The sequence below is a fragment of the Myotis nattereri genome (assembly GCF_964212035.1).
Source record: "Myotis nattereri genome assembly, chromosome: 8".
Lineage (NCBI taxonomy): Eukaryota > Metazoa > Chordata > Mammalia > Chiroptera > Vespertilionidae > Myotis > Myotis nattereri.
The window spans coordinates 30,957,798-30,979,207 of NC_138083.1; the positions used below are offsets into that span (position 1 = coordinate 30,957,798).

The window sequence follows — 21,410 nt, forward strand, 5'->3', positions numbered from 1 at the left end:
TATATATGTGTGCCTATATACAGATAACTGAAGCAGAGCTTTACAGCAGTCCACTTATCGTAATTGGTGTGGGTGATTAGGATGAGAATCAATCACTACTGGCCTTGGCTGGCAATATCAGATGCTTATTGATATTTGCTTCTCTGTTCTGTCTTATTGCTGATGGTGGCTGAATTGATTTTATAACCCACTAACAGATCTTGGCCTACAGTTTGAAACACAGGGTTCTAAGGAACCTGTTCCTTTTATATTGAGGACAAGGCGAGGATCAGTATCTGGGTGAGGAGTTGTACATCATATATAACTTGATAATCACAGAGTTGTACCAAAAGCAATTTGGATTACAGTCGTGACACTTAAAAATAGTTTTACTTGGTTTATTCTGATACCATACATAATTTTTAGCTGGTTAATACACTATTTAATTGTTACAGCAAAATGTGTAAAGGGAACATTATAAGAAAACCTACAGAATACCAATACTGTCATGTTAAACTTAAATATAACCTTTTGCCTATAATCTGGTTTTAGTCATTTTAACTTTCATATACAGTATGTTTTTACAATTTGACTTAGTTTTCTAACATGAAACAAAAGACATTCATCATCATAATACCAAAACTAAAACTAATAATGTTCCAACTATATCCTGAGTAACTTAATACCTGAGAGATTTAATACCTCTCTTTACTTTAACTATTTTATTTTTTACTGATTTTTAGAGAGAAACAAAGAGAGGGGAGAGAGAGAAAGAAACATTGATTTATTGTTCCACTTATACGTACATCCATTGGTTGATTCTTGTATATGCCCTGACTGGGGATCGAACCCACAACCTTGGTGTATTAGACGATGCTCTAACCCAGTGGTTGGCAAACTGCAGCTCGCGAGCCACATGCGGCTCTTTGGCCCCTTGAGTGTGGCTCTTCCACAAAATACCACGTTCGGGCGTGCACATACAGTGCGATTGAAACTTCATGGCCCATGTGCAGAAGTCGGTATTTTGTGGAAGAGCCACACTCAAGGGGCCAAAGAGCCGCATGTGGTTCGAGAGCTGCAGTTTGCCGACCACGGCTCTAACCATCTGAGCTACTCAGACAGGGCTTTACTTTAACTCTTTCTAATCAACAAGGTAAGTCAAGTCGTGGTGTTGTTGAGCTAAACCCCACAGTTCACATAACAGGGTAGTGTTGGGACACACGCTTGATGTCTAGTTTGGCAGTTCTCTTAATGCCTTTTTCATTTGTGCATATTGCCTCATACCAAAATGGACCATAGTGACAAATATGAATAGATGAGAAATTATTGAACATGGAATCTATTATTGTTGGGAAAGTCTCATTTTTTCACATCTCAGCTACTGTCCCTGCTGGTGATAGCAACTCAGAAGAGGAAAAGTGGGCGAATAGTAAGTGAAGGACACATGAGAAGTTCAGACCCCCAAAGGCAGGTAATAAAAGTTTCATTTAGCCATCACCATATCTATCTGCAATGATAATGTAAAAAGTTTACAAAGAAGGCTTGCTGCTGGGCAAATTTACACAGTTTTTACAAAAATTAAATTTGGTAACCTTTTTGGAGCTTGCACATTTCCATAAGATTGGTTAAAGATTTGGGCGTGACCATAATTTTCATGACGCAATAATCATTTTATTCTTCTTCTTGGGGCTTTAAGAAGGACCAACCTGCTTCACAAATAGATGTAAATACATAAAACTCACTTAGGATGGTAGTGGAGTGATGGCTTGTATTCCTTTCTACTTAGTTTCTTAATATCTTGCAATGAGGTTTACACGGTAAAGTACAGATAAGTCTCTTTGTTAGTATTTACATGAAGCATCAATTATGTAAAAACAGAAAAGAAAAATTAAATGTTACAGAGGACCCTGGGGAACATAAAAACATAAACCATCTATCTTAGGTAAGATGTGCAATTTAGTAAAGAACAGTGCTAAAAAGGATAATACAATCTAATATATTTTTAAATTTTTTCTTTAACATTTTTCATGGTGTGTGTGTGTGTGTGTGTAAACATCAGCTAATCGGCTTGTAAAAGACTCCAGCGTACTTGGATCATAAATGTTTCCATTAGTTTTATATTGGTTTAGATAACCTTCAAAACCTTTACAGGTTATTCCCAGGAATGTTTGCCCAATTCCAGAGGTTTTTATTTCCTCACTAGAGGCCCGATGCATGAAATTCGTGCCAGGGGCTTGGCCCTCGCAGCTGCAATGGAGGCTCTCACAGCCCTGACTTTGTCTGGAAGGAGGTCTGGGAGGTCGTTTGGCTGTCAAGTCTAATTAGCATATTACACTTTTATTATTATAGATAAAATAAGCACAGCTGTAAAAAGCTTTAGCATGGATTAAAGTACCTTGTCTGCCCCCCAATTTGGTGTTTGGAGGTCCCTGGAATTGCCTAGTCATCCCAGAGAAGCAGCCCCAAGCCCCCTTCTGGATAACTTGGTGGGTTGATTCTGAAGGATCACAATAGTCTGCTAATTTGATTTTGATTTGCATCTCTTCAGTGTTGGCAGGGCTGCTGATGTTTTTAACAGCTTATTGGCCATTTGTATTCTGTGAATGATCTATTTCTTTCTTTAACCCAAGATTTATAGACAGAGATTTTGCAGTTTCATTCGTCATTCAGCAAATAAATGTTGAATGTCTATTTTATGCTTGCATTAGTTTTCTATTGTTGCTGTAACAAATGCCCAAAGACTAAATGGCATTAAACAACATAAATTTATTATCTTATAGTTCTGTAGGTTAGAAGTCCAACATGGGTCTTACTGGTCTAAAATCAAGGTGGGGCTATGTTCCTTTTGGGAGTTATTTCCTTTTTTAAAAAAATATTTTTATTGATTTCAGAGAGGAAAGGAGAAGGAGAGAGAGATAGAAACATCAGTGATGAGAGAGAATCATTGATCATCTCCCTTCTGGAAAAAATAACCTCAGGTGAGGAATAACAAAAAAAAAAGTTATTCTACCCTTATAAAGTGAATTTGGGAGCTTTTCATCTTTGGAATCATCTCTTTATAGATTGGGTAGAACTCAGCCATAGAACAATCTGGAGCTAGTGTCATTTAAAAAGGTAGATCTTCAATTCCTACTGTAGTTATTGGCCTTATTAAAAATTGTAATTAAAATAATGTTTAAATAGCTTTTTTCTATATTGGAGCTTTAGTGCAACAAAACAAAAAAATACTGAAAAAGAAAAGCTCATTATTTTTTTTTTATTTTTTTTTTAGATAAAAGGATTGTATCCTAGAAACCTCCAGATTTATACTTGGCTTGTTCCATCCACTCCCAAGTCTGTAACTTGAATGTCACCTTCTCAGTGAGGCCTTCCACCTTATCCAGAATTGGGTTTCCCCAGTAATCTCAACTTTTTTATACTTACTACCTTCTAATCATTATATGTTTTACTTATTTTATTATCTCCTCCCATTAAAACACAAATTCCATTGGGGCAGGGGTTTTGAGCAAATATTTACTAGTAATATCTTGATAATCTGCTGTTACTAAATTTGAAAAGCTTACCTGTTTATTCTTTTAAACAAACTTATTTACTTTGAAAAAAAAAAGTAATACATGCCCTAGCCGGTTTGGCTCAGTGGATGGAGTGTCGGCCTGTGGGCTGAGGGGTCCTGGGTTCGATTCTGGTCAAGGGCACATGCCCGGGTTGCGGGCTTGATCCCCAGTGGGGAGAGTGCAGGAGGCAGCCAATCAGTGATTCTCTCTCATCATTGATGTTTCTATCTCTCTCTCCCTCTGCCTCCCTCTCTGAAATCAATAAAATATATATATTTTTTAAAGTAATACATGTTTTAAAAATGCAAACATTATAGAATTGATAGAGTCCTGTCTTCTGCCATGCCCTCTGCAATCCTACCATCTCAAGGTAGCCTCTGTTAATAATTTTGTGTATCTTTCCAGACTTTTTTATGCATGTATATATTGGCTTTAAAATAATAGACAAACTAGAGTATAATATGCATACATGTGATTCTGTTGCTTGCTTTTTTTCACTTAATATAGTCACCTTTCTATGTCAGTACATAGACATCTATGTCTTTTTGTTTTGTAGAAGAAGGTGAGGTGATACCTGGTTCCTGGCTATTGGCTTGTTTGAATAATTCCACAGGCTGGCAAAGACTGAAACCCAATACTCAGAGATAAGGAGGAGCTAGCTGCACCTGGTTCATTAGATAAAGATTGTTTGGCAAGGGCAACTTTCAGTTAGGCCATTCAAGGCCCTCCTGCTTTCACCAGATGTCAAGGTAGCACAAACTGTCGAATCTTAATTTCAATCACTCTAGGTTAATTATGAGGTTTCTTCATGGGTTCTTTTGGACGACTTTTTGGCATCTCTGATTTTTTTTCCTTACTTAGCAAACTCATGGATTTTTCATTTTATATGCAACTAGTGGCCCGGTGCACGGGTTTGTGCACATTGAAAGGAAATTAATTAGAAGAAATATTTTAATATCACTATTCACACTTTCTCTATAATAGAAGTGTCAGAGATGAAAGAAAATTAGTAAAATGTATATGAAAATAATATATAAATTGGTTAATAAGCAAACAATAACAACATGATGTAACAACAAAGACATGATATAAAAACATGATATAAAAACAACAAAAACATGGTATAAAAACATTGATAAAAACAAGGACTGATAAATTGATTAAACTTATTCTAATATCTCCCTGTATTCCACATTAAGAGTAAAAACACTTTCAGAGTGCTTGACTAATTTCCTTTGTGATAAAGTATTTACAACTTTAACTTTAACATCACACGCTCTTCAAACTCTGTCTAGAGAAAGCAACATATAACTGACTATGTCCGAAAACAGGTTCAGGTAGGAATATTTCTACTCTTTCTAAAGTTTGTCCTTGTGATTTATTAATAGTCATCGCAAATGCTGGCATCACGGGAAACTGTCTTCCAATTAATTTAAATGGGAGGCAAGTGTCAGATGGGGACAAATCAATTCCTGGAATCAGAACAACCTCTCCTTCCACAGATCCTGTTAATACTTCAGCTTTGATTATGTTAGGTCGTAATCTTGTGATAAAATCTAGTACCCCATTTACTATTAAAATTTCTTAGTAGCATGATGATTGCACCTACTTTCAATTTTAATTTATGACAGCATTCCCGGAGAAGTAATACTATTAAGAAATTTGATGGGAAAATTTCCCTTTTCGGCATCAACCGTTAAATCGATGGAATCATCACTCAAATATGTGTGAAAATCGACGCTTTCTTTCAGCTTCAGAATGTCAACAAAAACAACCAAATTCACGATTGACAATGACAGATCGAAACACACGCATGCGATTGGCGCCAGCAAGAGCTTTGTATCACGCATGCGTGAGTCAACATTTATTTTTATTTATTTTTTATTTATTTAATATATTTTTATTAATTTCAGAGAGGAAGGGAGAGGGAGAGATAGAAACATCAGTAATGAGAGAGAATAATTGATTGGCTGCCTCCTGCACACCCCCCACTGGGGATGAGCCCACAACCCGGCATGTGCCCTTGACTGGAATTGAACCCAGGACCCTTTAGTTCACAGGCAGACTCTATCCACTGAGCCAAACCAGCTAGGGCTCAACGTTTACTTTTAAATTACCAGTGCACGTCATATGTACAAGACAGACGGTTGGACAGCCGTACCATTGGTCACATAGCCTTTTATATATAGATAGATTATATTTATACATATTATTTAATTTTATTACCTTGAGTTGTATTTAGGAATTTCCCCCCAAAACTGTGCTCTCTCTCTCTGCTTTTTTTTTTTTTTTTTAATCCTCACCTGAGGGTATGTTTTTATTGATTTTATAGGGAGAGAGGAAGGGAGAGAGAGAAACATCGATGAGTTGCCTCCCATACATGCCCCGACTGGGAATTGAACCCACAACCTTTTGGTATACCAGACACCACTACAACCAATTGAGCTACCTGGCCAGGGCTGAACTATGCTACCTTTTTTGGGAATTGGTGTAAAGGGGAATTGTGGCTTCAGAAAATGAAATAGCATTCTAACTTTTGGCTCTTTTAGATTTATAGCAAATCTATTTATAGCAAATTTGAGAGAATTCTTTCATTAAACCATCTGAGTCCCAAGTCTTTTTTGGACATATTTCTTGGATAATATTTTTAACGTCTTTCTTTTTTAAAAAATATGTTTTTTTTATTGATTTCAGAGAGGAATGGAGAGGGAGAGTTAGAAACATCAGGGATGAGAGAGAATCAGTGATTGGCTGCCTCCTGCACGCCCCATAATGGGGATCAAGCCCACAACCTGGGCATGTGCTCTAAATGGGAATCAAACCATGACCTCCTGGTTCATAAGTTGATGCTCAACCATTGAACCACACCAGCCAGGCTCAACCTCTTTCTTACTTTTGTAGTTTTATTTCCCAGAAGATGGTCTACTTTATCAAGATTTTCATATATATTAAAACAGAGTCAGTTATGGTATTTTCTTATTTTCCTGGTGTTCTTAAGATGCAAAACCACATTCTCTAAAGCTAGGAACAGAATACTATAAAGAGAGATTGAGATCAAGATAGATGGATGGAAACTGACTAAAAAAAAGGAAAATGAGCAGAATTAAATATGAAGAGTACTGTTGATGACGGAAGAATATTAAATTCGTGGTGATGAAGAAAAACAAGATACTCTCCCATGATGCAAAGAAAAAGGACAAAGATTTAATTGACAATGGTGACCCAATGTGATAATGTTAGTGGAGGAAGAGAACAACAATCTGTTCACAGATTAGACAGGAACATAGAAGAAAACTTTTCTAAGCTGAAAAGACCTTTTATTTCTGGAAAATTAATAGAAAAAGGCTTGCACTGAGACATACTGGCAGTCATACAAATGTTTGACTTTTGAGGGTAATAAAAAGTCCCAACAGGCACCCGGCACACCAGGCACGCTGCTCACCTAAAACAGCCCAGCCCAGCCCAGATTGCTATAATTTGTTTTGATATATAATTGACATGCAAAATTACAGTTAAGCCCTGGCCGGTTGCTCAGTGGTGAGAGCATCAGACTGAGCACCAAAAGGTCTCAGGTTCGATTCCTGGTCAAGGACACATCGTACCTCAGTTGCAGGTTTGATCCTCCGGCCCCAGTTCGGCCATGTGCAGGAGGCAACCATTCGATGTGTGTGTGTCTCTCCCCCTCTTCCCTCTCTTCCACTCTCTAAAAATCTATGGAAAAAAATCCTCAAGTGAGGATTTAAAAAAATAAAGTTACAGTTAACCCTGAACAATGTGGAGAGAGAGGGATAGGGATACCAACCCCTGCACAGTTGAAAATCCTTATATAACTTTTGACTCCTCCAAAACAATTACTAGTAGCCTACAGTTGACCTTAAGCCTTACCAATAACATAAACAGTTGATTAGTATATATTTTGTGTTACACAAATATACTGCATCTTTCCTTTTGTTTACATTTTTCTCAACTGTAAATGGTACCATGTACAGTCTGTGTGTACCTAAGTATCCAAGTTTTGATAAATTTGAACTATAATAGATTTGTGTATATTTTATGGTAGTAAATTATAAAATAGATTGGTATCTACATATATTTTATGCATTCATGACATGCCTGACTTTTTCTTAATTTTTCAATATTTCCAGACCATGTGGTTCATCTGCAAGTTTTTTCAAATTGTCACATATCTCCAAAAAAATTTCCAATACATTTATTGAAAAAAATCCACATATAAGTGAACCTGTGCAGTTCAAGCCCAGGTTGTTCAAGGGTCAACTATATGTAGTTTCAGGTGTATTTGCTACCATTTTAAATGCCAAAAGATAATGGGATAAGGGCAAGAGATTCTTGTGAAGCTTTTGAGGCTCGGTACAGTAGGAAGCATTCTCACCTAGGCCAAAGGCTTCGAAAAACATAATATTCAGGAGTCCTGGAAATCACCAGTCAAGTGAGAGGGGTCTGAGTGAGGAAAAGAAAAATTAGAGCATGAAAAAACTGGCAGTGACATTGATACCAATCAAACAAAGGGCTGGCAAAAGCCAAAAACAATGATTGAAAAGAAGAGTTAGTGGCTTTAAAAAAATGTAAACAAAATCTGGGTCTATCATTTTGGATTAAGTGGACAAATACTAGTAGGTGTGAGGGTAGCAGGCCAGGAGTGGGAAGGCACATTAAACTTCTCCTTACATAAAGATTATAAAAATGAATGATTTGTCATTGACTAATAATTTGTGGAATATAAACTTTTTTTTATTATTGATTTCAGAGAGGGAGAGAAACATCAATGATGAGAATCATTGATGGGTTGCCTCCTGCATGTCCCCCACTGGGGATGGAGCCCGCAACCCCAGCATGTGCCCTTAACCGAAATCGAACCTGTGATCCTTCAGTCTACAGGCCTACACTCTATCCACTGAGCCAAACCAGCTAGGGCTAGAATATAAACTTTTTATTTTGTAACCTTACAGGCAACCACCAGGACAATTTAAAAATGGGCTTTCTGCCTTGCAAAACACTAGAAGATAAAAGCAAATATGGAAAAACTCAGAAAACAGGAAATAGCAAAAGTTAAAACTATAAAATAGAATGACAGATAACCAAAAAATTAGCTACAACAGCAGAGAAACAATGGGTTTATATATCAGCCAGAGTGGAGGCACTGCATGTTCTTAGGGTGGACCCCTGTACCTCCAGGCTTTTGCTAATGCTGAACCTTAGGCCTGGCTTGCTTTTCTGCCTTATTTAAAGCTAACGCCCCAGTTCCAGGCAGACCTCTTCCTCCAGGCAATCCTCCAGGATTACTCCAGGTGGGGTGAGTATTCCCACTCATAGAAAGCTGCTTGTGTTTGTGAAGCAGATGCTTTGGCTCCAAGATGGAGTCCCCGCCCCACTCTCTTATTCAGGATGCAGGACAGGGCCAGGCCTCCTCCCAGGTGCCGGGCACAAGGTGAAAGCGTAGAAACCCTGCTGAACTGTGTGTGTGTGTGTGTGTGTGTGTGTGTGTGTGTGTGTGTGTGTATACACACAGTTTACATTTTCCTCAACTGTAAATGGTACCATGTACAGTCTGTGTGTACCTAAGTATCCAAGTTTTGATAAATTTGAACTATAATAGATTTGTGTATATATATATATTTGTGTATAAATAGATTTGTGTATAAATAGATTTGTGTATAAATATACATATTTATACACACACACACATTGTGTGTGTGATTTCAGGGAGGAAAGGAGAGGGGGAGAGAGATGGAAACATCAATGATGAGAGAGAACCATTGATTTGCTGTCTCCTTCACGCCCCCTACATCAAGCCTGGGCATGTGCCTTTGGCCAGAATCGAACCTGGGACCCTTCCGTCCGCAGGCTTAGGCTCTGTCCCTGAGCCAAACCAGCTAGGGCTGTAAATGTATATTTTAACTTGTCTCCCGCCAGTGAGCATTTCCGAGCAGCAAGTTTCAAATTGGCTGTTTGCTGACGAATGCAGACACGGTCCTTGGAAGCCTCCCGCACACCCGCCTGTGGACCCCGCGCGGGGGCGGGTCTTCCCACCGCCGTGTCATATCCACCCAGGACATCTGGTACCGCCCCACCTTGCAGACTTTCAGGGTTTCAGGTGTCCCCTGGGAGGCCGCGTCCGAAGGGCTTGAGCGGGAGAGGAATGTGACTCGGGGCTCGGCATCGGGAGCCCCTTCCCCAAATCAGTGGGCTCCCTCCCTGTCGCCAAAAATGTGGGGTTCAGAGAGGGCGTGGCCCCACTGGATTTGTTGGGGAGACTGGGGACTGAGCCGAAGGGTCTTGGGAAGGAACAGGCGACGAGCAGAGGAGCTCCCGGCAGACTCGAGTGGGTGAACGCGGCTCCCAAACGTGGGCAGGGACTCGGCAGCCAAAGGGTTAAAACACGGTGTCCCGCCCCGGCCCGGGGATTGGCGGCCCCGGGGGGCGTGGCCAGAGGGCGGGCCCGCGTTTGCCGCAGCTGCAGGTGGGCGGGGCCCGGGCGGGGAGCGGGAGGGGCGCGGAGCGGAGCTGGCCCCGCGCCACGCGCCCCGCCGGGCGGGCTCAGGGCTGCGCCAGCGAGCCGGGCCGGTGGCTTCTGTTCCGGAGACCCCGCGCCGGACCCTGGAGCAACGAGTAAGTGAAGCAGGCCCACCGCGGCGTCCCTCGCAGCGTCAGCCTCTCCCCGTGCCCTCTGCACCGCGAGACTCCTCCGGCGGGACCCGGAGCCGGGGAGGGGGCGCGTCCCGCTGCTGGGGTCCGGGGGGGAGGGGAGTGAAGATGAGGCCGATGATGTCACGGATGCTTCGTCGGGCCTGGGGAGCAGTGGAGGCCGGAGGGGGTGCGGCCCGGATTATGTCACCTCTCCCTCTGCGCCCCGCCCCCCGGGGCCACACGCGTTGGTGGGGAGCGCGGGGAAGGAGGCCGAGATTTCCCCCACCGCAGAGACCCCCTGGGCACCTTCTCGGGACGGCCTGTGGCCGGGGTCTCTGTGGCGCTGCGGGGCTGTGGGCTGTAGGTGAATGGCGAACACCCCCACCCCTCCGCACGGAGACTCGTGTGTGTGCGCGTGTGTGTGATGGGGGGTGGGAATTGCTGTCAGCCCCCACAGTCCTGAAACCACGGGCTTCATCAGACCCAGGACCTATGGGATGGACCACCTTCACCCGTTGTCGCCAAGGGAAGATGGATCTCCCCTCACACATCCCAACCAAGAAGTTCTGGAGACCTCTGCACCCCCAAAAGATTTACAGTGCCCCCGATCTCTTTTCTCCCTTAGTCCTTCCCAGAAGACCTTCCTGATTTTCCTGCCTGGATTCATTGCCTCTTTGCATTGCTCATCTCTAGCAATCCCACACAGTCTCTCTGCATCTCCTCAGTGCCAGAGCCCAGGGACCCCCAGGACTTTGCAATCTGTGCCCCGTGGGCACCCACAGGCCAGCACTGGGGAAACCTCAGAATGAAATCTCCATTAAGTAGCCTGAGCCAAGAGCTCTAAGACCCCTTCCTGCCATGGCAGTCAGGATGCTGTCCTGGGAGGCAGCATTTGGATTGGGCCTTGAAGGATGCAGGATGGGTTCAGAGATCTGGGAAGAGACTGTGTGGAGTGGAAAGGGGCTCAGATCAGGGGAAATAGGATGTGCAGTGGGAGAGGCCTAGGGCCTCTGGTTCTGGGGGCTGAGAGGAATGCCAGGCATTTCACCCACAATACATATACTTCTTAAGATTCCTGTAAGGTAGGTGTGAGAATCTGAGGTGAAATACGCTGCACACAGTTCCACCCCTAATTTATATTTGGAGCTGATGCCTCCAGAACTCTGTCTAGTCTACTGCGCTTGGTGCTGCTCATGGAAGAATTTGGGCAGAGCAGGGACGAGATCAGCTTTGCCCTTTGGAAAGATTTCCCTGGCAGCTGTGCAGGAGAGGGAGTGCAGAGGAAGAAAGGCCAGTGAGGAGCCCCTAGCAAGGGTGCTGGCAGGAGGGGCTGCTGAGCTCTTTAGGAGGTGAATGGGCCGAGCTTGGGACCTCTGAGACCCCAAGAGAAGGTGGACTGTTCCTAGTTTTGGGAGGGACACTGGTAGGGAGGGGCAGTGATAACTGTGGGTTGGAGGGACCTGCCCATGTAACCCACATGTAGAATCCACTTGGGCTCTTTGTGACTGCTAATACTGTAATTTCCCAGGCACTGAAGGTTGACGGGACAGAGATAGAGGTAGAGTCAAGCAACAGGCTATCATCCAGGGTGTTGAGCTGATGCCATAAGGCAGCCATTGCAGACCATACTCAGCTATTGGGGCCAGTTCAGGACTCTGACCCATAGCAAAGCTCAACTCAGTTTCTGCCTATCAGGGAAGCATATGCCCCTCCTTATCTTGCCAGCTCCCTGCTGGGGTTCTGAGGAAACAGGCTTGGAATAGGCAAGAGACCGAATGCTTGCATGGGGTTACCCATGACAAATTAGAATTATGCCAAGAAACTCTTTGGAGAATGAGGCTTGAGGAGAATTGCTTTGGGTTGGCAGTAAAGGATTCCCAGGTAAAGCACCAGTATAAGAGGCTTAGGAATTCTAGCTGGTTTGGCTCAGTGGATAGAGCCTCGGCCTATGGACTGAAGGGTCCTGAGTTCAATTCTGGTCAAGGGCATATGCATGGGTTGCGGGCTCGACCCCAGTAGGGGGCATGCAGGAGGCAGCCAATCAATGATTCTCTCTCATCATTGATGTTTCTATCTCTCTCTCCCTCTCCCCTCCTCTCTGAAATCAATAAAAATATATATATTTTTTTAAAAAAGGCTTAGGAGACAGTCCTGGGACCCCATTTCCACCCAAGACCCTGGGTATCTGAGTCTGGCTGGGGATCACACACTCTAGGGAAATGGTGGGGCAGAGTGGCATATGACCAGCCCCAACCTATGGTCAGAATCTTGTTTCCTGGGTCTCAGAGAAGGTAGTAGTACTGCATGCTTGTATTGCACCTTACAGTTTACAAAGCACCTTCCCAAACATTACTATCCCCTGTCACTCTCATGAACATGATTACTTCTGAGGTTTGCTCATGCTCACACCCAGGCCTCTGGTGCAGCCCCCTTGCCTATATCTCCAGTCTCACTTCCTTCAGCATATCAACACACTCAAGTTTCTACCATGTTTTATTTTAAAATTAGAAAAAAGCCCTTGGACTCCAAATCACTTAAATGACTGCCTTCTTTGGCCTTCTTTTAGTAGGGAACCTCCTATCTCTCCCTCCAGAACCCTCTACTCCTGGCTTTGCCTGGCACTACCTTTCTGAAACCATTCTCTCATAGACATCAGTGAAATCCAGGGCGCGCTCTCCAATCCCAATTCTACTTGGCCCGTTTTTTAACACCAGAATTGCACCCACATTCTTGTTCCGCAGGGCTTGCCTTCTGGCCTTCCTCCTGCTCCTACACTGTCTCCCAGGCTTCTGAGGCGCTGTTATCCTAGCTCATTGCTGGGCCCCACCCACACTATCCTCGAATGCTGATGATGCTCAGTCTCTCTTCTTCTCCTCCCTGCCTCCCTCCCTCCTTCCTTCTCCAGTATGAGAGATATCTTTCTCTGGTCTTCTCCAAAGTTTACAGTTTACAGCCCTTTCCCCCCCAAACAGTCTCCCCCTGTCATGTTAAATGCGTCATGCCCACCCTGTTGTCCCGACCCAGATCCTTCCTTGCCCCCACGCCCTGAACTCCATCTGTATGAAGTTTTGTCAGTTTTTCCTCCCAAATCCTGCCTAGGCCTTCCCACTGGTTCCAAGCTTCAGGCCACTCAGCCTCCATCCTCAGCTGCTTAGCTGCTCCCTATACTGTACCAGGGATGGTGAAATAAGGGGGTTATGATTAGGGTAGGAGTGGGATTTCTGATCTGAGGGCTAGCCAGGTTGGTGTATACTGGGAGCGGAGGCCGAACAGGGAGCAGGGTGAGGCATGAGAGGCAGGCACCTAGGGCACCAAAGTAAGGAGGTCCTCACTCTCTCTAGGTCTGAACTTGCTGATCCTGCACTTCTGTTGTGCCCTACGGGACAGATTGGCCAAGAGAGGTAGGTGATAAAGTGCTTTTCTCCACACCTTAGAGCAGGCGCTGAGAGAGTGGAATTTCACAAAGGCAGTGTGGACTGGCTTGGTGGTGAACTTTCCAACCACCTAGGGCTGTAATTCCAGGTGTGGTGGTCAGGTGACTGAAGGGCAATAGTTTTGTCAGGCTCCGCTGGACACAACATTAGAAGTGGGCACCTGGATAGAAGACAGTCTGAGGAATGCCCAAGGGGCTGTGGGGTGCCACTTGGACCCCTTCACCTTGGCAGAGGCGTGCTCTTGGCCTGGTTTCTGATGGGAGTAAGGGGGTAAGAGCCTGAAGGACATTCCTGCCATCTCTGGCACGCGGATTTGAGTGTTTACACTGCTGGTAGGCACTGCTGCAGCCCCTGCCAGGCTGGATTACAGTATTGGGATCTCTGGGGCAGGCGTTCCCAGGTGCCGGCTTGAGACAAAGGAACCAGGAAGCAGGGTCTCCCGATTGCAGGTAACCCGAAGCCCTGCTGGCCCTGTTCCTGGGGGCCCGCCTTGGGGGGTGGGGGTGCACACCCACTGAGGGGCGCGGAGGACTTCACGGTGCACTGAGCAGGGTCAAGGTCCACAGGGAGTGGGAAAGGGGAGTAATCCAGGAAGTCTTCCCGGAGGCAGCGAATTCTTAGGGAGGTTCCGCCGCGCGGGATCTTCCCAGGCTCCGCTGGGTGCGCAGGCCCCGCCCATTCCCGCCCACCTGTGGGAAAGGCAGGCCCCGAGGGAGGCTCGGCGGGCGCCTGCTGGTAGCGGCGTCGCGTTCTCCGCCCGGCCTCTGCCGGCTTGGGGTCCTCTTCCGAGATACTGGATGCGGGGAGGGGACCCTCCGTGCCAGGGCCCCGTGGCGCCCACCTGGGAAGACCTCCGGGAGGGCTCGTTGGCCACGCGCTGCAGCCGCGGCTCCTGGCTGGCCGCGGGGGCCGGGGCGTGCCCGAGGTGGCCCGGAGGCGCGCTGCAAAGCAGCTGCTACCCCCGCCCGCAGCACCCCAGTCCGCTCCTGCGCCTGTCGCCTGGGGGCGCCTGGCACGTGGCAGCTCCGCGAGGTAGGTCCTTCGTTCCTCCCATTTCACAGAGAAGGAAACTGCAGTCCAGGATGGCGCTGCCGGTCTGTCTAAAGTCACTCCGCTGGTTCCGGCCGAGCTCCGACTTCCAGAGTGAGGCGCATGACCCCTGCATACCCGGCCTCCACGGGTCCCAGGCTTGAGGGCCTGTCGGTCCCCACCCCCTTGGAAAGGCCAGGAGAAGAGCCTGTGCTGGTCGTGAGCCTCCACCTGTGCCCTTGACTGCAACACCCTAGGTTAGGACCCCGCCCACAGTTTTTGGGTAGGGGTGGGCTTCTCCCCCTCCTTTAACTTCTGAGGTTCCCTCTTGGATTCAGGCACTGCTGTCCCCTGCCAATCCCATCTCCCTGCCCGTGAGGGTGGGATGTAGGGGTCCGGACCCAGGGTAAAGAACCCTAAGGTGTGGAGGTTGCAGTAAAGAATTGAGTGGGCCACTGAGTCTGGGAAGCTGGTGGAGGAGGAGTGGGTGAGGAGTGGAATACAGAGCTGAGCAGATCCGGGAGGGAATGGCGGGTATAGTGTCCTGGGCTCGGGCAACATGCAGCTCCCGTTACCAAGGTTATCACTCTTTACCCGGCCCCATTCCCTCTCCTTGGGTGTCTGGGAATTCCTGTGTCTGTTTTAGGGAAGAGGACACCGAGAGGTAGGGTTCAGGTGGAGCTGGGGCTGACTCGGCGGGTGTGGTGTGGTGTGGTGTGGTGGGCATGGGAGTGGGTCTGACCAATCCTGCTTTCTCACCTATGCCCGCAGTGCCCCCCACCACCCCAGCTCAATCATGGCGAAGCTGGAGACACTGCCTGTGCGAGCTGACTCAGGGCGGGATCCCCTCCTGGCCTTTGCCCCACGGCCCTCTGAGCTCGGACCCCCAGATCCTCGTCTGGCCATGGGCAGCGTGGGCAGTGGAGTTGCCCATGCCCAGGAGTTCGCCATGAAGAGCGTGGGCACCCGCACAGGGGGTGGGGGCAGCCAGGGCCCTCGAGCTGGTGGCAGTGGGGCCAGCAGGGAGAGGCCAGGCCGCTACCCATCCGAGGACAAGGCTCTCGCCAACTCCCTCTACCTCAACGGTGAGCTGCGGGGCAGTGACCACACGGATGTCTGTGGCAATATGGTGGGCGGCAGTGGTGGCAGCAGCAGTAGCGGCGGCAGTGACAAGGCCCCACCACAGTATCGTGAGCCCAGCCACCCACCTAAGCTCCTGGCCACCTCTGGCAAGCTAGACCAGGTCAGTCCCCAGGGCCTTTTTCTGGGGATGGGAGGTAGCTCAGTGGAAGGTGAAGTGGACTTTCTTAGAATTTGGGTTGTGGTAGGTGCCAGGATGGAGACTGGACTTGAAGGGTGGGCCTTGGGGGCCAAATCCAGCTGGTGGGTACAGGATAAAGACTTGGCTTGGGTGGACCATAAGGTAGACACCAGCCCTGAGTGACTCCTGGGATGGAGATCAATGAGGGTGGGAAGTAGGGAAGTCTTGTCCAAAGGGAAGAGGCTGGGGTCAAGGCTAAGGCCCCATCCTGATGTCCACTGTCCCTTCTCTGCTTCTACGCAGTGCTCAGAGCCGCTAGTTCGGCCTTCAGCCTTCAAGCCTGTTGTACCCAAGAACTTCCACTCCATGCAGAACTTGTGTCCTCCACAGACCAGCGGGACCCCTGAGGGACGACAGGGCCCTGGGGGCCTCAAGGGTGGACTGGACAAGTCTCGGACCATGACCCCAGCGGGCGGGGGTGGGGGCAGCCTCTCAGACTCAGGCCGGAACTCACTCACAAGCCTGCCCACCTACAGCTCTAACTACAGCCAGCACGTGGCGCCCCTCAGTGCCTCCACCAGCCACATTAACCGCATTGGCACTGCCGGCTATGGTAGTGGCAGTGGCAGTGGCACTGGCAGTAGCGGCGGTGGGTCGGGCTACCAGGACCTGGCCACCTCTGACAGTGGGCGGGCCTCTAGCAAGAGTGGGTCCTCCTCCTCCATGGGGCGGTCTGGCCACCTGGGATCGGGAGAGGGCGGAGGTGGAGGCCTGCCGTTCTCAGCCTGCTCACCACCCTCGCCCAGCGCTCTGATCCAGGATCTAGAGGAGCGGCTGTGGGAGAAAGAGCAGGAGGTGGCCGCTCTGCGCAGGAGCCTGGAGCAGAGTGAGGTGGCGGTGGCCCAGGTTCTGGAGGAGCGGCAGAAAGCGTGGGAGCGCGAGCTGGCCGAGCTGCGGCAGGGCTGCAGCGGGAAGCTGCAGCAGGTGGCCCGCCGCGCCCAGCGTGCTCAGCAGGGCCTACAGCTGCAAGTGTTGCGGCTGCAGCAGGACAAGAAGCAGCTGCAGGAGGAGGCAGCCCGCCTGATGCGACAGCGGGAAGAGCTCGAGGACAAGGTGGCCGCCTGCCAGAAGGAGCAGGCCGACTTCCTGCCCCGGATGGAGGAAACTAAGTGGGAGGTGCGGGTTGGGGGCTTGGGCCTTCTCCCTGTCTCCTCCCCTCCGTCCCTGCAGAGGAACCCAGAGCAGTAGGCCACCGTGAGCACCAGGGGAATGGAAGGTGGGGGTGGGGCACAAGACTGATTAGCAGTGTCTTTGAGGACCATAGAGAGCTGTCCCTGGACTGGGTGGGATTGGCCACGTGTGTCCTGAGTCTGAGGAGGGGGCCCTGTGTGTCACTGCTGCCCAGCTTGATGCCCCGGAGAAGCTTGGGACCTCTGGGGCTGGATATGGAAGGTGGGGTGAGGTGAGCAGAGCTCTGCCTTCACCTGGCTTCTCCCACCCGCCCCTGCCCAGGTGTGCCAGAAAGCCGGGGAGATCTCCCTCCTGAAGCAGCAGCTGAAGGACTCGCAGGCGGATGTGTCCCAGAAGCTGAGTGAGATTGTGGGGCTGCGCTCCCAGCTGCGGGAGGGCCGGGCGTCGCTGCGGGAGAAGGAGGAGCAGCTGCTCAGCCTGAGGGACTCCTTCGGCAGCAAGCAGGCCAGCCTGGAGCTGTCCGAGGGTGAGCTGCCCACCGCCTGCCTCAAGCCGGCACTGACCCCGGTGGACCCCGCCGAGCCGCAGGATGCTCTGGCCACGTGCGAGAGCGACGAGGCCAAGATGCGCCGGCAGGCAGGGGTGGCCGCCGCCGCCTCCTTAGTCTCCTTGGACGGGGAGGTGGATGCTGGTGGGGAGAGCGGGACCAGGGCCCTGCGGCGGGAGGTGGGGCGGCTGCAGGCCGAGCTAGCGGCCGAGCGGCGAGCTCGGGAGCGCCAGGGGGCGAGCTTCGCAGAGGAGCGCCGCGTGTGGCTGGAGGAGAAGGAGAAGGTCATCGAGTACCAGAAGCAGCTGCAGCTGAGCTATGTGGAGATGTACCAGCGCAACCAGCAGCTCGAGCGGCGGCTGCGTGAACGTGGGGCCGCAGGGGGTGCCAGCACCCCCACCCCCCAACATGGCGAGGAGAAGAAAGCCTGGACCCCTTCCCGCCTTGAGCGCATTGAGTCCACAGAAATCTGATCCCTGATCTCGGCATGGGACTTTTGACAAATACCCTGTCAAAGGCCAGAGTCCCCAATGTCCCCTCCCGCCATCTCTCCTCCCCAGGTTTCCCATATCCCCAGACCAAAGAGGTTCTCAAAGCAGCTGTGGCCAGGTCCCTTCCCTTCCTGCACTGAGTGCCCTTCTAGCTCTACTGCTGCCCCTCCGGGCAACCCACCGGGCCCTCCTCCAAGGACGGAACAGGGAGAGAGCAGAGCGAGCGGGGACTAGGGGCCCAGGCTCCCTTTGTTGGCACTCCCTTGTTGGAGATGGAGGTGGCAGGCCTGTAGTGCCATGAGGTGCCCCAGCCCCTCATTGGGTCTGGGCTGCTACTGTTGGCTACTCTGTGTCCAGTAATGTTCTCTGTGCTCACCTCCTAGGCCATGTAACCTGCGGGGGTCTGCTGAAACTGACAGACCTTGGGCTCCTGGCCTCTCTCCTTCTTGCACTATTCTCCCTTCCTGGGCAGATTGGCAGGACAAGTGGGAGCAGATGGCCTGCCTGTGGTTGAGAGGGCTACCTGCCCAGCCCCTCCCCACCAAGGTCTCTAGGGTTCAGGCCTCAGAGCCTGGCTTGGTCTGAGGTGTGTCCATAGTGTGTATTGAGGGAGGGAAGGGCTGGGGCTGGAGGCTCAGTGTCCAGGAAAGATTTGCCCTCCTGTTCCTGGAAAGGTCGCCTGGAGGCTTCTAAGCTCTCCCTCCCCACACCCCTCCCTGACCACGATCCAAGGGCAATAGCCTCATCTGCTTGGCCTGCCCACACACAGGGCCACTGTCTGGTTCTAACTACAGCTATTAAGTGCTACCTGCCTCTCAGGCACTCCCCTCACCCGTACTGAGGTCATGAGTGTCTGTGATGTCTTCCCCACTCCATTCCCCCAGCCTCCTTCTGCTTTCAGCTCAGAACATCATTGTCACCTCTTCCCTCAAAACTCACCTTTTCTTCCAGTAGAAATTTCTGCTTGATATCTGGTGCATTCACTGCCCACTTCCAAGCTCCACTGGGCCCAAACCTGAGCCTGAGGCCCTTGTTTTGGGGGGTGGTTGTGATTGCCCTTGAAAGACAAGGCTGACCTTTGGGTCTCCAGGGCCCTGAGGTAGCCCAGGAAAGGCCTGACATGGCCATCAGTGGGGTTGGGGCATCTAATGTGACTTCCTCCTGTATGGGCCCTCTCAGAGTCCATCTCCCCAAGGTAGGAAGGGAAAGGCAAATTTCTAATTCACCAGCAATAAAAATTGGAGGAGGCTTGGCCCTTAGCCCTTGTATTTCTCTTTTCACTCTCTTCCTCCCACCCCCAAGACTAGGTTTGGGGACTGGGTGGAGAGAGCTGGCAACTACTGTGAGCAAGTCCTCTAACCCCTGACCAGCCTCCTCCCATGACTGGTGACTGTTTAACAAGCTGTGCAGCCCCCATGAAAACAGGAGTGCCTCTTTGGCCTCTATCTCTTTGCACAGCCCCTTCCTGTGGCCCTCACCAGATCTCTGAACTGGGTTGGGGGAGGGGGGGGCCATGCTGGCAATCACTGCCGATTCCACTCACCCCTCGGTGGACCTGTCCCAGAATCTGGGCCTGGGCCAGAGGGGCAGGGAGAAAAGAAGGCATTAGTAGAAGAAAAAAAAAAATATTAACAGACTCAGCTTTGGGACTTCCAACCACAAAAGAAATTATATATAAATATATATAAATATATATCTCTACCATATGTGATGGAAAGACTTTGTTTTCTTTTCCCAAAGAAATAAAATGGAGAAAGCCTCTTGAGTGGCATTCTTTGACTTGAGTCTTTGCAGGTGAGGGGGTGTGGAGGGCAAAGCTGGAGTAAACATTTCCCAGAGGAGGCATGAGACAAGGTGTTCACTGGGCCATGCATGCCAAGAGGTTGGCTCAAAGTCCAAGCTCCTCCATATTGCCCAGGAGGAGTCGTAGTTCCACATTTCTGGCCAGTGGGGCATTCTCTTCAGAGTTTCAAGCTGGTTCCAGCTCAAAATCTGGACACCAGGCTGCTGGCCAAAAAGACGGATGATGCAGGATAGCTAGATGCAGCCTGTAGTGGCCTGAACCACCTTATAGCAATGGGCTGATGTTTGAGGGTAGAATACATATTAATGAGTCTAAGAACCAGTTTGTAATTAGTGGTGAGGACCAAAAGGCAGAAATGACCCAAGTGTGCTGCAAGAAGAGAGTCGTCTTTTGAGGTTAAGTGCTGTCCTTTATGATAATTTTTTTCTGGGTCTCTTACAAAGCCCGCTCCCTCCCCCCCCAATCAAGAATGTATTAGGTGCCCTGGCAGTATGACTCAGTTAGTTGAGGGTTGTCCCATGCACTGAGAGGTTGCCAGTCGATTCCCAGTCACAGCACATGCCTGGGTTGCAGGCTTGATCTCCAATAGGGGGCGTGCAGGAGGCAGCTTATCGATGTTTCCCTCTCCCTTCCTCTCTTTCTAAAATCAATTAAAAAATTTTAAAAAAGAGACTCCATAGTTTAGATTTTTAAAAAGACTATTATCTATAAGCAACCCAACCTGATTTACAGGACCTAAAACAGTGGCTTATTTTTTCTCACCTGACAAGTCTGGTAGGCATTCTACGTGTCATAGGTGTTGGTTCATCAAGAACTTAGACTGTTTATCCTCTTACTTTCACATTCTTTTTTTTTTTTTTTAAATATATTTTATTGATTTTTTACAGAGAGGAAGGGAGAGGGATAGAGAGTCAGAAACATCGATGAGAGAGAAACATCGATCAGCTGCCTCCTGCACATCCCCCAATGGGGAAGTGCCTGCAACCCAGTACATGCCCTTGACCGGAATCGAACCCGGGACCCTTCAGTCTGCAGGCCGACGCTCTATCTACTGAGCCAAACCGGTTTCGGCCTTACTTTCACATTCTTGCTGTTTACACCATGCCACAGGTGGCTGCCACAGCTCCAAGAAGGCATTGAGACAGCACTACTTTATCATGAAATAAAAGCTTTCCCAGAACCCTACTCGCATGTTTTCCTTTAAATTTTGTTTGCCAAGACTTAGTCACATGTTCTTTCCATTTTAAGGGAGGCTGGGACATTGAGTATTTGTCAAAGAACAATAGGATTGCCTTGGGTGCTTCTGAGCAATGTGGTCCATCCCCTGGGGATGGGCCCTCTGCTCTCTCTGAGTTCTGCAGGCAAAGACAGAATCATAATCAACAATTAACTGTGTGCCCTGGTCTGGTCCAAGTGAGAGAACCTCCCTGAGCAGTGGTGTCAGTCGTCTGAGGCCCCAAATGTTCACACCCAGG

The 21,410-nt window shown here is 48.9% G+C and overlaps 1 protein-coding gene across 1 annotated transcript; it reads left to right on the forward strand.

Annotated features, from left to right (window-relative positions):
- Window positions 1-10,040: 10,040 nt before the first annotated feature.
- On the forward strand, window positions 10,041-19,791 carry LZTS3 (leucine zipper tumor suppressor family member 3). Its single transcript, XM_081097235.1, has 6 exons — window positions 10,041-10,160; window positions 13,520-13,579; window positions 14,674-14,898; window positions 15,413-15,884; window positions 16,206-17,078; window positions 17,415-19,791. The coding sequence occupies exons 4-6, from the start codon at window positions 15,438-15,440 to the stop codon at window positions 18,111-18,113; spliced, it is 2,019 nt and encodes a 672-aa protein (XP_080953361.1). The 5' UTR covers window positions 10,041-10,160; window positions 13,520-13,579; window positions 14,674-14,898; window positions 15,413-15,437; the 3' UTR covers window positions 18,114-19,791.
- Window positions 19,792-21,410: the final 1,619 nt, after the last annotated feature.

What these genes read in the sequence shown, in the direction of transcription:
- LZTS3 (XM_081097235.1), top strand. Translation starts at nt 15,438, where the DNA reads ATGGCGAAGCTGGAGACACTGCCTGTGCGAGCTGACTCAGGGCGGGAT. An exon ending in CCTCTGGCAAGCTAGACCAG is followed by an intron (nt 15,885 to 16,205) that starts GTCAGTCCCCAG and finishes GCTTCTACGCAG; the next exon opens with TGCTCAGAGCCGCTAGTTCG. An exon ending in TGGAGGAAACTAAGTGGGAG is followed by an intron (nt 17,079 to 17,414) that starts GTGCGGGTTGGG and finishes GCCCCTGCCCAG; the next exon opens with GTGTGCCAGAAAGCCGGGGA.